Consider the following 16,180-nt stretch of genomic DNA (forward strand, 5'->3'; position numbering starts at 1 on the left):
ATTGCTATAAAACAAAGTATTGATATCCTTGGTAAATCTGTTAGTTTATTTTTTGCCTTCAATGCTGCGTAAGAATATGTTCCAGTCAGAGTTTTAGGCAAAACAAAGACAATACACTATACAGAAATTGGATTCTTTAGAAAGATCAATAAATTCTGTTTGCAGCAGAATAAAGTTATCAAAATGCAAATATTTTAAACAAAACAGAATTAAAACAATTGCCAAGATAAGATATGCCCTCAAAGCGTACTGAAGACATCTTCTAGTTTACATAATGTAATTAAATTCAAGCCTGAAGAATTCAAATTTGTCCCAAAGACATTATTGGCAATGTGATTTAATGTGCTGATAAGGATGGAAATGTAGCATGTTTGAAGATCACAAGAGTATTATAAAATTATGTTTGAAAGCTGACAACAATTGTTTGCAAGTAGTCTTTTGAAAATAATGGCAATAATGAACAGAACTACTTTTTTATGAACTGCCTCCCAGTCTTGGCCAAATTCACCTAAATGTAACTTCCACGGTCTTAATTGGGTCTATACCGGGAGAAAATTACCCTTTTGTGAGGTGTGGGGGGGAAACAACAGCAAACAAACACCAACAAAAAATAATTAAAAAACACCATAAAGATGAATGCAGTATGAGGAAAATGGGAATCTGTGCTTTCTTACAATGAAGTAAGCCATATTGTTCATATTCTTTCAGTAATATGAAAGATGAGTACAGGTTTTGTTTAAACTGTTTTCTCATGGTTGGTTTATTTGTTCGTAAGATGAAGGACAAAGTGACTAATTTTGCTTGCTCATTTGACATGACTTTCACTAGGATTAAAAAAGATAAGAGACCTATCCGGATAGAAATTTTTTATGCAGGAGAAGCTTTAAAGTCAAATTGCCCCTCTTTAAAGTAGTTATTTGCTCTTTAACAACTTTATGGCATGACCCCCAATTGACAGTGAAGTGGTATTTGTAGCATTTAGCCAGTCATCAGAAATGACTAATTATACTTCCCTCAGAGTGTACATGCTTTGATGACTCATGTAATATGCTCTCATTATCTAACAATTTGCTATCTCTGATACAATTTAAAATATGCATGTATACTGGTGGTACTTGGTATCTATCTTTCTCAACGTTCCATAGATTAAGCATTCTATTTAATTTTTAAGTGAAAATTATCACACCTTCTGTAGAACCCCTTTCAAAACAATAGGTGTTTCTCATTCAGTAAGTTACTCTTGCGTTTGCCATTTTAGAAATGCTAGAGGCTTAAATGCATGTAAGTCAAAGAAAAAAGATCTGTAGGCTAATCCATTAGTCGCCTCTCAGATCTGACTTTCCCTTAGAAAATATTATATGCAGTGTTTTAAATTACTCTTTATAAAAGGGCAAAAGACTGCAGTAATTATGAAGTAACAAATGCAATACCAGGACCAAACCATTTGTTCATCTGCTTCTAAAGTGAAAAATCAGATTAAATAGTCACACTAGACATAAAAAATAATGCTTCTTTAAGCTTGCCATTTGTGTATTGCTAAGCAGTACTTCATGTAATTCTCTTCTTAAACAAAAAACAACAAAAAATCCGTGAATAATGAACTCAAAGTGCTACTTGGAACTCTGCACTTCACTGTTTTGCCTCCCTCCATATGGCACATAAGAATATCACACACCTCCTTCTATTATTTATAAAAAAAATGCCTATCATCAGAAATGTGCGTATCAATGTTATGTTAACGTTTTCAGTCAAAAATTATGACTTGAACAATGTTCTTTCATTTTTTTTTATCCCAGGAAAAAAAAAAAAAAAAAAAAAAAGGAGAGAAACATAGCCCAGGTGTATCTAGAGGTATGTTACTTCTAGATTTTAGAATTAGAATAGATTTTAGATTTTAGAATATTTTAGAATTAGAATAGATAGTTGTAATTCCTTGTTTGTCTTGAATCAGGTGAATTCATCTCCCTTCAGTCTTTCCTGTGCCTGGTGACTTCCTAACACCAGGGAACTATTCAGAAGTTAGAAGTTTGCTGGTGTTCGTATTTGTTTGTTTGCTTGTTTGTCCTAGGTAGTTTTTGTTTGCTTATCTTTATAGATCTAAATATTTGCAGCATATTACAGATTTATTAAAGCAGTCATCATATGTCTAGGAGATAGTAATCCCAATTCCTGTCCTGATCCTGAATGGATGAAGGATACATTATGGATATATACATATCAATCTTTGTGTCAAAGGCAAAAGCTTTGAGTTGCTTGCAAGATGGATGGCTGAATAAATGTTAACATCCAGCTAGGACTGATCTGTTCATCTTTCAGATGGCTCCAATGGGCATCAGCCTGATGGGTGCAGTGGAAATTCATTTCCAGAGACATTGACTAAAACCAGAGTTCATTCTTATTTGTTCTCTATGTATTGGTTGAGATATTCAGCAAATATAGAGAACATGGAGGTTTCTATCTGAACTAGAACAGTTGTGAGACCCAGATGATGTAGATGTAACCAAAATTTTAGTGCTAGTGATCAAGAACCCACCCAAATATTACTAAGGACAATTCCTAACAATAATTATACTTTAACTAGCTTAAGTTTTGATCATTAAAATTTAACTCATTCCTCCTTCTAATTAAATATCTCTTGAGTGTTGAAGAGAAGGTAAATAATAATAATAATACAATAGATTTACAGTTGAAAGTGGTAAAATTTGCAAATTTATGATTAACCACGTGTCCAGTGGTGAAAAAGATTTCCTGGTTGAGCTGCAGTGAAAAAGAATGAAAGAGAAATGGTAATCCTGGTTTGGCTATTTACCTGTGGATCAAGTTGATTATACCTCTGAGAAAGCATCTGGCATTGTCAAATTACACTGCATTTGGAGTTGGTCTCTTCTCACTGGTGACAGATGAGAGGACGAGGGCAAATGGCCTCAAGTTGCACCAGGGAAAATTTAGATTGGATATCAGGAAAAATGTCTTTACTGAATGGGTGGTTAAGCACTGGAATAGACTTCCAAGGGAGGTGGTTGATTTACCATCCCTGGATGTGTTTAAAAAACATTTGGGTGTGATGCTCAGGGGTGTGATTTAGTGGAGGGTTGTTAGAGTTAGGATAGTTAGGTTGTGGTTGGCCTTGATGTCTTGAAGGTCTTTTTCAACCTGAACAATTCTATGATTCTATGTATGTGTGTGCATACAGTTTACTATATATTTGTGTTTATATGTGTCTTTTGTACATGCTGTTATCATTCTACTACTCATGCACAGTACTTCCTGCATATGTTCTTAAGGTCGGTGGTTTTAATGGATGTAAATGAAGATGAAACATGGCTTGGTGGATTTTCATGTAAATGCAGTTACTCTTGGTAAGAGTTATTACTTCTTGAAATGCTCTGGTGGACAGTGATCAAGGAACGAAGTAGTAGATAAGTACTGGGAAAATATGTTCTAGTACAAAAAAGTATCAGCTGTTTATAGAACATGATAATAATCTTTAGAAGATTAAAACAGGCACTGCAGACTTCCGGGGGAGTTGCTTTTTTTGAGACCTTCTATTTCTTATTTTCCATGAAATCTTTTCTGTCAGTGGTAGTTTTCTATTGCGCAAAGCTAAACTGCAAACATGGCAACCCATGGAAGTTACTTGTACCTTGCAGTCAACTCTGTGAGCAATCAGAATACATTCAACAATCGCAGTCTCTTTCTTTTTTACATAAAGAGAAAGCAGGGGTTCAGCTGTTAAAGAGGGTGTAGAAATCCAGAATAACATTGTGCATCTTTGTGAAAAACTCATCTTCCGTTTTGCTGTCTACTGATTGTTCCTCAGTTCTGGGTAGAAATACAAACTTGGAAACAGTTCTACAGACTTTCCCTCTTCTAACACCCCTGAGCTGAGATTTCATTTGTTGGTGTAATACAGTCTTACAGGCAGTTGGAACAGTTGTCTCAAGATTTAAAACCTATGGGAAATTCTTTCAGTTAATATATTATAAATCATTGTAGGAACATACAGCTATAATGCATACCTTTATCTTTGGTACACTGTTGATTTATATAATGCACAGAATAAAAAGTTCTGTAAGGACAGTCCAATGGTTTCTGTCTCTACAACCATATTTAGATGCCTGAAGTAAGTAGTCTTATTTTCAGAAGTGCTGAGTGGCAAAATAATTAAAAATGAAGTCTGTGAATTATATAAAAATAGAAACAGTACTATAGCCATGTCTCTAAGTTATTAATTTCCTAATTATCTTGGCATAAATGCAGTTGAAGAGTATTTGAATTGAGATGGTTGCTGAAAAGCGCATTGGAGAGGGAAAAAGAGTTTGACTTCGGGATAGTCTTTTTGTTCCTCTGTGAGAAATGGATAGGATTAGTTATAGGCTGCTATAATGGCAGGATGTTTCAAAACCTGATAATTAAATTCAGAAGTGTAGCAGATCAAAAGGAAACCATACAGAAAAAGATGTAACAAGAAAGCCAGGAACAGATATAGACAGGAGTTATTTGCTGTAAATGTCTTTCTGAATTAGAATGGCAGGAGGCTCTTTCAATAAGATCAAAAGGTAGAAGCTGAGATGAAAAGTCTCCTTTTAGTGTTAATTATTACAAACCAGGTAGGAATGTATTTGAACATCACTGATAGAGTGCTAGAAAACAGTAACTTCCTTTTCCCTTTATTCTTATGGGAGAAGAGTACAGGAACATTTCAAGTTCAAAAGAAATTGATTCTTCCTGGATGATCTCAAAATCTTGAAATTTTCACTGTTAACCCTAAATAGCTATACAGCTGTTTTGTGGAAAACTCCCATTTTCTCTCTCCCTTTGTTTCTGATAGTAAGCATGAGTAGCATATGTTAATCCACAGGAATTCCAATGGAACATATTTATTATAAGAGATGCCAGCTGTGTCATCTGAGAATGGGACTTTCTGCAAAAATAAAGATATTTTTGATCTTTGAGTTTTTTACTAGATGAAAAATTGAGGCAGATTAATCTCAGGAAATTTTCTCAGGCACTGAAGAAACTAATGATATAGTTAATTCCAAACTGTTAGGAGATAATTTAATTCTTATATAAATTTCATGCTGGTTTCACTTGCAGTTGTTCTTCATGTTTTGTTCTAAATTGCTGCTTAGTGTTGTTCAGCACAGTTGGTAGTTGCAGCAATGAATCCATATGGAGCAGAATTTCAATGGAAGTGACTGATATGCAGGGGTCCCAACGCTTTTAAAAGGTTTGTTGGCTACTTTTCAGCCTGCATATCAGGGCATATAAAGTTAGGCATTTGTCTACAAGAGTCCACAAATGAACTAGGTGTCTAAGCTCCCGTTTAGATCAATGAAACTCTAGTCAATATAACGGATCCTAGACAGCTACTCAGCCAATTGAGTAGATGTAGCTGTGCACTTCTGGTTGAGGTAAATAACTATTTTGTCTTTATTTACTGCATCAATCTGATCTCTGTTGACTGTGACATCCAGCTCACAGGTGGGCACCAGCATGTAGATGTAAAAACCTAGGTGTCAGTCTCTGAGTTGAATACCACTTCACTTGAAACGTACTACAGAAAAAATAAATATGGCTGATAATTTCACTGCACTATGATGTTTTTTCTTATGTGTTACCATGAAGCTGATATGTTGAACCAAAAAATGCTTACACATATATATGTGAATCAAATTCTACATTGATATGAATAAAACCACTATAATTATACCAAGCTTTTCTCATAACAAATTGAGCACTCTACTGCAACTTGCATTTTTTTAAACCCTAAAATGGTCGCCTTTTCTACACTTCATCTTCCTCTTTTTGCACAGTATATCAGTTTTTGACATACTGCAGATTTCTCATCTTGAACTAGCATTTCCTTTGATAATAGCATGTTTGCCAAAATATTTTTTCCTTAGACATTAACGATGAAGTTGAAGTGAAGTAAACAAAAAGTTATGTAACTTTTTCTATAAGCATAGCTAGGCTGTTTAATAGTTACTGGAGATGATTTTTTTTTTTTTTTTTTTTTTGCCTAACTGTAGCTGATTAAAAGTTTGACATTTAATTTAGATTTAATGTTGATACCCCTCTAATACAGAGGATTGAGAGAAGTACCTGCAGAGATATACCTATAGGAGCAACAAAATACAGATTAAAATATTTTATTTCTTAAAGTAAAATTAGGATCAGAAATATTTGGGAGGAAATTATTAGAAAATGACTTGGGAGGAAAAATGATACTTTTTTAAATAACTACAGGTCATTAGATGATTGAAAAAATAATTTCATGTTCAGAGAATGGAAAACTTTGGTTTAAATCCTGTTCTGGTTCAGCTGCAATACAAGCTAAGAGCAAAAAATTAAAAAAATTAAAAAAAAAAAAACAAACAAAAAGAAACTTGGCAAAATAATAAAAGTGGAAACGGATAAAAATCAATATAAATTAGAAATAAGAAGTATGGGAAATTTATAGTTTAAGCCAAAAACAAGAAATGAAAAATCTGTTATTGGCAAGGCTAAAAACAGTAAGAAGTTTTTAGAAAGTACTAAGAACAAAATTGCTAATAGTATGAGCCACTAGATGGAGATAGTAAGATTGTTAAGAGTGATTTGAAGGATCATAAATGTTAAATATTTTTATTCTGCATTATGAAAAATGCTTGATACAGTCCTCATGTCATGAGTATGCTGAGGTACCAAAATGTCTGGAAGAAAGGAATATATCAAGCAGCAGCTACTTGAACTAAAGACATTTTAAGATCAATAGGTCCGGGTAATTTTTATACTGAACATCTAAACTATTCAGCTGAGATTCCGATTTCATTGATATGCTTTCTTTAAATGAAAAAAAGAAGTTAAAAAAAAAAAAAAAAGGACATACTACATGAGATTAGAGAATCAGTAATTATGTGTTGGTATTCAAAACTGCAACTGATATCTTTGCAACATTCACATTGCTATGATTTTTGAGCAAAGCAAATGAACTGAAAATAAGAATGCAATAAATGTTAGTTATTTTATCTGAAATTAAGCAGGTAATTGAAATAACAATTCACTGTATCCTATCTGGTTTTGCTACTTGAGATTTGTCATTCGATTGATAATTTGAGAAATGATAGGCATACATATTTTTGGCCACTTTTATTTTAAACAAATGCACCTTATAGCATAAGGTATGCACACATCTGACTAAGAAATGGTCAGAATTTACAGAATTGCTACATGCCAAATTTAAGCAATTCAAGATGGCACAAGCAAGAATGCAAAACGCAGGTCAGGTTTATGAATGGATTGTATCAGGGACCTAAGAAGAATCCAGAGTTCTAAAGCTGTCTAGAAATTCTCAGTGCACTATCTGGAATTATAAGCTTAAATTTAGGTATTATAAACTTATGAAAGGTGAGCCTTTCATAAAGTGCCTTGTTTTCATGATAAATATTGAGTTATGTTGCAAAACAGTAGAGAGTGTCAATTCTGATTTTCTGAGATTGAAACAAATGTGTGGCTGTTTCTGTTTTGTTGCTATAATTAAAAAAGTTATTCAACAAGAATTCAGAAATACTTTCTGAGCTAATCACTTTTAAGAGAATCCTCTTTAAAGTTATTATCAATATACTTATCAAAGAACTTTCTGTACTAGCTGTATATCTATTCACAGTCGTCATCTTAGGTCTTCTCACATACTTCTGAGGCATTTAAACATGCAAAGATAGTGCGTAGTGTGTTGGTTTGGTGTTGTTTGTTATATATATATTAATTTATATATGTGTAATTATTCATTTAAGAAAGAAATTCAGCAAAAGAAATTCAGAAAAATATAACCTATCTGCTGCCATGTCATCTTGTGTTCAAATTACAATTTTGTGGTGTAAGTACTAGCTTTGTGCTTGTAAGGAGGCATATTGATTCTACTTACATTTTTTTTAGCTTTGTATGTAGGAAATTCTAGTTGCTTAAAAAAAAAAAAACAGTGCTGAATGTACCGTTATTGAATTGATAAAGTCTGCACAACAAAGACTATTAAAGACTCTCAGAATCAAAGGTGAGTCTTTGTTTACTCCTCAAAAATGCTTTTGTAAGAGGTTCTGGTTAGCCATTTCCAATAGAGAGTGGAGCAGCTGATCAGATAACAGGTTAAACTAATGAAAAGCATCATGGAAGTGACAGGAAGATTAATTAAGTTCCTCCAGTTGTATTCACGTGTGGCAGTTCAGGGTTCCTTTGGGTACTACTGCAGTTAAATGGTATTTATGGTGACAAATATTTCAGATTTCCAGAACTGACACTTTTGAGTCAAGGATAAAAAACACATTTGCTAGTTTTACCTGTGGAGAAAGTGCAAAACCAAAGATGAACCTCAATGGATAGTTTAAAATATACAATCAAAACTTGCTCCTTCCCTTTTTATCCTTTAGCATAACCTCAAGAGATTAATGATGAATCACAAACCTGCATTATTGTGTAGTATGTCTTAAACTACTCCATATGGCTTCAAAATGAAAACCAACCAAATCTCTAGCAGAGGTACTGAGTATATTTGACTTTAGGCACAAAAATATGCACAATTAGAAACCTCTCCAATAATGTTTGAAGCCTAATGAAACTGTGGCTTTTTTGCTGTATTTTATTTCAGAACTGTGATTACTATAGTACTAATATGAATGAAATATCTGTGGTACATTAATTTCTAAATTATTCAGAAGTTCTAGCCCTACTTTATCTTCAAGAATCCTTTAGATCTGGGGTGTTTTGGGTAAGCGTGACTCGGGTTGCTGCTTCCATTTATTTTCAAAGCAAATATTTGCATAAAACACTTTTATTCTTAACAGCAGTCACAGCAGTGTGTGTTCAGTAGATAAAATTTATTTGCAAAAGATCTGGAAGCCTTTCAGGTGCATGAACCTACCATACATGATGCATAAACTTAAAATGTATCACTATTGCATTTTGTTGCCAGCTATTACGTTTCCGCCAGCAAAGACTCCCTGGACATACTACTGCATTTGCAAGAATAGGTTTGTGGTCAGCCTCACTAATTGAAATTCTTCGGATTCAGCTGGTAAGAATCTGAGTATAAATTTAATATTAATTGCCCCCTGGGAGAGTTCGAGACTGGAATAGAGTTTTCCAGGAATCCTAGAGAATTAACTGGGTGCATTAATATTAAATATTAATTGGTCTCTGCAATAGATGTGCCTGCTAGTGGTTTTGATACTTGCTAGGGAGGCATTGTGTAAATCAGTGGATGGATAAAAATCAGAAAGCATAGATAGCGCAGACAGTTCCCCAAGAATGTTCTTTTTGGCTCTACTCCAAGTCATGTGCAGGAGGTAACCTGTAGGTTTACCATCTCTGGAGAAATGCGGGACACATGTGGCACTTGTACGCACAGAGGTGTATGCTCTCCGTTTGTTTTTTGCTTTTTTTTGAGAAGGTAATGAATTTTGGAGTAGTCTGCATTTCTGGAAAATTTGCTCTGTACCAAAGAGAGGTTGCCAAAGGACAGCAGAGATGTTATCAGTTGGTGGAAAAAAAAAAAAAAAAAAAGAAAAAAAAAATTACGCAAGTATAAACAGCCCATTAGAAATTAGGATGTGGGGTAGTTATTTTAACAGAAAAAAAAAAAATAAAAATATTATCGCTGAAATGCAGGGTTTGGAGGTTGGTGGGAGGGGGAAGTTGTTGTCCTTATAGATGAACTATGCATGAAAATATGATAATTTTACACTTGACCTGAGTCTGTAGCAAAGCTAAATGCTGGCTAGCCTGTGCTAGCTTGTTGATGATTGAGAATTTACAGCGTGGGCTGACATTGTGGGTTGATTTGCTCATTCACTCTGCATGATTCTGCATGCCCAGACTGTGTCTACTGACATCTCCAGACTCATGCAAGTGTTTGTTGCTCCTCACTATGCAGCAGTAGTGTTCAGCAGAGTTTTCAGTGCTTGGGTTAAAACACTAGCTATTCTGGTATACAGTTACTGAACTAACACTTGCTTTTGCTGAGAGGGACAATATCCCACACTGGGGATAAATTTATCTGTCCTTTACTTGGAACTGTACTTTTTGCAATTTATCAGTGTTTTATGTATGTAAATGAAAGACGAGTTTGACATGGAATATGTGAACTTGAGCTGTTAAGACTTTCCAGGAGAGACCACCAGTAACTTTCCTTGTTCCACTGTATTTGTTCCATAGCTGAAGTGCAAATAAATTCAACTTCCTTAGTTTTGATTTAACTACTTCGGTTATAGGCTTATGCTTGTTGTAATAAAATGCAATATGGGAAAGGGAGGTGATTCTTTTTCTAGGTTTACATCTTAAAATGGAAAAAAAAAAAATATATAGGTAATATTCACAACCAGGTACCGAAGAATATGTTGGCCTATTTGGGAATCCTGACCATGACGTGAAGTTGGAACTGGATGATCTTTAAGGTCCCCCTCCAATCTAAGCCATTCCATGATTTAGTCCTTTGCTGATTTACACTTATTGAGGAGCTGGCCTGCTGTTAGACATTACGGAATTGGTACAGATGCTTTAACAGAGCGGCCAGCAGCCAGCTCATGAAAGGACACTTAAAAGCAATATGATTGCTGCCTGGTTTTTAATGGTATGTCCATGCAATCATGAGTTGTTTGTACCCAGGCTCTCAGCTGTCCAACTGGCACCACAACTTAGTAACTTGTGCCAGGTTTTAGGAGCACCTAGGCTAGAGGTAGCCTACTTTTCAGCAGGTCTAACTCCTGGCCAAATAATCTGGAGTCTTTCTGCAACATGGTAAGCAGACTGATAGTTAAACACCATGTCTGCCTGTCTGGGGTGCTCACGGTATCCTGAAGCACACCATGCAATGCCCTGCAAAAATACTTCACAGCTGAAAGAACTGGAGGGTTGTTTCACAGAGAATTGATTTCCTGAGCTTTTATGCTCTGGGAAGGGAGGGAATATTTGTGCTGCAGAAGGCTCCTAATAGCTTATACTTACTGCTCAGAAGTCTTTGGAGTGGCTCAGCTAAAATGTTTTAAACCAGGCTTGGAAGCTGGTATTTTCTCTTACAGTGAGGTGCACTTGCTTGGTTTATAAGAAGTCAGTGAGCATTTTAATGATGAAATAGCAGAGAGGAAGGTACCCTGAGTAACTGCTGATACCTGCTGTCCCAATGTCTCTAGTCAAAACTGAGGACATTATTTCTATCTTATATTTACGATAATTCACTGTGATTAAAGTCTTAGTCAACTTAATTTGCTATTGTTTGGTCTGAATCATGTGAGAAACCATCTTCTTCCTACCATATTCACTACAGCCTTTTAGCTTGTTGGTTGTGAAGCAGATTAGACTTTTGAGTTTATCTGGGAAGGATAGCTCTCTCATTTCAGTCATGCTTCTTCTCAAGGGGGCTGTTGAAATAAGAGGGGAGGTATGGGGGGGGCAGGAAAAAAAACAAATATCAGAAATGGAGAGCTGTGGAACTGCCAGTGAAGGACATGCCCCATTTCATCTAGGTTTTGTTTAATCTTGGTGACTTTCACATAGTTTGCATCAAACCCAGTGAGCACAATGATGTGGGGAGCTGTTGCTGAAGGATGTGTAGCAGTGGTGTGCATTTGTGCTGCTGACTGTTCTGCTGCAACTGGAGCACTCCTTGGCTGCTGTGTTGGTGGGATAATTTTGCCCTAAGTGATTGGACCTCATGAAATTGTAGTTACTGTGTGGAGCTTTTACAAATAATAAATAGAGACTTAAATGAATTATACCTGTCATCCTCTTTCCTGTAGAATGAAAGCATTCATCCCTTTAGATCCTATTGTAATGAAATAAACACTTCAGCATACTCTCCATTACTTTTTTTTTTTTTTTTACCTTTATTTAGTTTAAGTGTATTATCTGTGATAGATGCCAGACTGACAGCAGGAAACCAGTGTCCTCTATTGATTCATAGGCAATGTATAACACATACATAAAAACAGACCACATAGCCTTTGTCACACTGCCATGCAAGTGCACATCAGATCCAGGCCAAAGCACAATGTGTGGATAGTGGAGGGTGTTTTGGTACCCAGGTGTTTGATCTTTCTTCCTCTGTATCTGCCAGCAAATATATCAGTTCTTAAAGCAGCAGGGACTGTGTAGAGACCTTTTTACAAGAAACTTAGGACCGCTCCATTTGTCACAGCACAATAAAATAGCTACCAGCTGCTAATGACTTATCAACCTGGACTGGGAAGGAACTGGAGACCCAGAGGGTGAAAGGTTGTAAACTCCATTACAAATCTTTGCTGCCACATATCTCCTGTCCTCACACTTTGTTATCGAGGCAAAGAAACCTTAGTTTTAAAAATCAGTTTGACTCTACAAAAATCGAACAATGTATTTTTCAGTTTCTTTTTAAAAATAGAAGCAGCCTGGACTTCATCAATACTTGGGTTAAAATCATTTATTGATATGAATCTATTGATTAAATATATATATAAAGCAAATAAGAATTCATAGGGAAGGTGACGTTGCAAAGTGCCAAGCATCTTTATTATGCAGTTGGAAAATCAGGGCACCTGGGGCTCTCTTGGAGCCCATCCTTCACAGAAAAATAAGTTAACAACATACACTTGGTCTTTTCCATGTATTATGTAATTGGGCATGTTATGTCACTGAGTGCAATGACTGAAAAAAAAAAAAAAAAAAAAAAAACAAACCCACACAATTTTACAATTTTAAAAGGGCTTTTTTTTCCCCTCTTTTTTTTTTTCTTTTCTTTTTTTTTTTTTTTTCCCTCCCCTAGCCAGCATTAGGTTAAGCAGGATATTAGAACACCTCATTGCGAGCTCAGTACAGAAAAGATCTGTTTGTAGTACTCCTAGTCCTGATGTCACAGGCACAGCAAGGACATCAGAAGGAGGAGTCAGATTACAGTAAGAATGGGCAGTGCAGCATGCAGCCGGAGTAAATGCTAAATCAGACAGGGATTGTATCAGGGATAAGAAGACTGCCTGCAAAGCACTCATCCTGAGGAGGCACACTGCTCGCTCACGCTTCTTATGCTGGGAAATTTCCACATAATGTAGAATGAAAGAGCTCTGTTTTACATGTCAGCCCTGTGCGGGAGCTAATGCTGAATACACAGCGGTGGGATCCTGACTGCATGATTAATGAGAAACATAATGTATTTTGGTAAGTGTTAACTGTGATGTAATTCTGCTTCTGCTTATATTATCAATAGGAGTGATTATTATAAATTTCTGATTCAAGAACATTTCGTGCCGACGCATACCTAGGACTGACAAGTAGGAAATCATATTGGCTGTGCAGTTTGAAAGGATTCCATTGTCTGGGAAATTTTCTGTTTGAATGGGTTACCGCTTAGTCTGAGAAGCTTTGAAAATAAGCTAAATAGGATGAAATCATCCTCGGTTTGTTTTAAATGAACTTGTGTTTCATCTGCTGAGAGGGGAAGACAAATCACTGGGAGGCATGGGAAGTTTTAGACTAACTTAATGAAATGGGTGAGCTACTGCTGCTCTGATTTTGGTTTGGAGGCACAGTTAGTGTTAGGATTTCATTCAGCTTTTAGTTTGAAGAATTCAAAGACACGGAGAAGAAACAATGCTTTATGTGCAGTGGTGTGTTTGCTGGCTACTCTGCGTTATGCAGATCACCAGCGTGGAGTTTGCTTCTAGCATAACACAAAATGCATATTATTTTAAGCCTTTAGAGGTCTCGGAGCTGTAAAATATCTGTGCAGAGTTTAGTTTTGTAGCTTGATGGAAATCTTCCTCAGCCTTACAGCTGGGCTGGCTGCGTATCCTAAAAACATGCTGGAGCATAGAGCTATGCTTAAGCAATGTAGTGCTGCAGTACTGGATTGGAATGTACGATTACCATATAATGCTGCAAGTTCTGACTGCTCAATAGCAGAAAATAAAATGAAAAATAAAAAATAAAGTGCCATTCTGGAAAAGATACTACTCCTGGCTGCTTAAAGACTCATCTAGCCTCAGTGTAATTTATAATGGCATAATATATAAAATGAAGGCAGAGCGGAGTTGGTTTTTTTCTGGGACATTCAGCAGCTTACTCAATTTCATTAAATACTGAATCAAGAGTTCACTTCAAGCTGTATGAGAAGCATTTCTATAATATTCTGAGCCTTCTCATGCAAGTATTATGCTCTATGATATGCTAGGCGTTATTTTTCCTTGTTTTCATAAAACTAAAAATAATGGGGGGATCTTTAGTAGAGAAACCCATCAGATTGATTTTTGTTGTAAAATGCCCAAACAGCAAAAAATATGAATTGGCTGAGTTCTCAGAACTCTTTCGAGTTCCTTTTGAAGATGAATTTGCAATGTATCAGCTTTACTACATTTTCCAATGTAGAAAGGAGACTGAGGAAGAATATCCAAGTGTTACAGTTTTAGGTCTGAGTTCTCATCAGCGTTGAAAATGTGTGATATTAAGTAATATTTTTTTTGTTTTGGTTCGGTTATTATATTTTATATATATTTTTTTTACCTTTTAATGTGATTTTATGGGATGTATTTATTTATTAACAACCAGTTCTACAATTTCTTGTATGATTAAGACAGAAGTTCCTGTTACCTGAAGTTACATGGGTTAGAGTATTAGGTCTATGTTAGCTGGACAGCATTTAATTTTATCCTTTTCTTTCTTTTTTCAGAAGCACATAACACCAAGATAAGCTTAATTACTCTTATTTCTTTCAAAGATACAGAATCTTGTTGTGTGCACATTTATTTTCTCATGTAAAACAAGATTTTAATTGGAACAAACTGGGTTGTGCTCTCCCTGTATTATAGGAAATCTCACTTTTGAGACCAGAGCTAAAAGTTTCTGCTAGGCAGGTTTTCAATGTGCTGTGATCAGTCTGAAGCTAACTTAAATTTTAAATGACTATTCTCTTTTCTGTCTTTTGCATAATGAAGCATGATTTAATAGGGATAATAATTACCTGTGGTTGTTCTTGATGTTTTCCTGGTATGCCTGTGAGAAATCGGAGTGTCTGTAATCTCACCTGTCTCTGTTCTAACAGTGGTTGCACAAAGCAGCATTGCACAAATCCAAGCGAAAGCTAGACTGCGTAAATCACGCGTCCATACTGACTTGAAATTACTATAGCCATCATCTTGGCAATATCATATTTTTATTTTTACTGGAGGGAAAAAAGTCCTTTCAATTAGTAAAGAATTCTGGGATATTTGAGCATGCTGATATTGAGCCACCTAAAGAATAGGAAGGGGAAAAATAATTGACTTGTTTTTATGCATCTTGTTTTTCTGGGTTTTCTTGTCTAATTGGTACTGATGTAATGTAGTGTTGTGGTTAACATGCATGCAAGGTTAAAGTAAGTACAGAAATGGAAAGTAAACCTAGGCCTTTAAAAAATATTATTCATATGTAGCAAGGGTTAGTGGATGAAGTGAGTTTCGGAAGCATTAGAGAAAAGTTACTAAATTCTGAAATCAATCATGGGGTCTCTTGCTCTCTTTAAATGCATAGCTTGGAAGATGTGAGACTGAAGTAATGTGTATTCTATTATTTGTGCAGAGCCTTCAAATAATTAAACTAATGGTGATCCATCTAATTACATATGCCTTTTCTGTTGCACTGGAATTTTGATGGAGTGGCTTCAATAATTGCTAGCTTTCACTCCCTGTGTTGTGCTTTAGAGCCTGCTGTTTGGTCACCGTGGATACATTTGTTACTTATTCTTTTGGTTTTGCATTCATCTTCTTGAGTTGAACAGAAATGTGGAATTTTAATAATAATAAAAATCCTACAAAATGATGTAATGTGTTTATAGGGTAAGCCAAAAGCCAATGAAAATGATAAATATATGTTACATGCTTCAATAGGTAAACATTTTACACTTAAAAACATAAATACTTCCCCGCAAAGCAACTTCTGCATGCATTTGTCATTGAGCTGGTAATTTAGAGTAAGGTATAAATCACTTGTGACTGTTCTTAGACCGGAGAGGAGTAACGATGGGTTGCTGTCAGTACAAAGTGACAACCTCCGCTCTGCTGTGGCCACTTGGTGTATGTAACTGTACGCTTCCACCTCTACCATAAAAGGTCCCATGGCCACCACTGCCTCAGCTCAGCTGCTTTGCCAGTGCAATGCGTTGCTCCCATTCCTGGATAGGGTGAGCGTATCTGCAAGTGTGGTAGAC

At 35.7% G+C, this 16,180-nt stretch overlaps 1 protein-coding gene across 3 annotated transcripts in view; it reads left to right on the forward strand.

The window, feature by feature from the left end:
• Window positions 1–16,180, forward strand: part of ZNF385D (zinc finger protein 385D) — a 373,909-nt gene that overhangs the window by 208,369 nt on the left and 149,360 nt on the right. The window contains exon 1 of one of the 3 annotated variants that reach the window (XM_042889200.1): window positions 12,949–13,158. The exons of the other annotated variants lie outside the window; for them this stretch is intronic. Within the exon in view, the coding sequence (XP_042745134.1) occupies window positions 13,137–13,158 (22 nt within the window). The 5' untranslated portion in view covers window positions 12,949–13,136. Of the gene's footprint in view, window positions 1–12,948; window positions 13,159–16,180 lie in introns of those variants that run through there. 3 annotated transcript variants of the gene reach the window in all.

This window comes from Lagopus leucura, unplaced genomic scaffold (assembly GCF_019238085.1).
Source record: "Lagopus leucura isolate 7727_CA_CO unplaced genomic scaffold, USGS_WTPT01 Super-Scaffold_100157, whole genome shotgun sequence".
Lineage (NCBI taxonomy): Eukaryota > Metazoa > Chordata > Aves > Galliformes > Phasianidae > Lagopus > Lagopus leucura.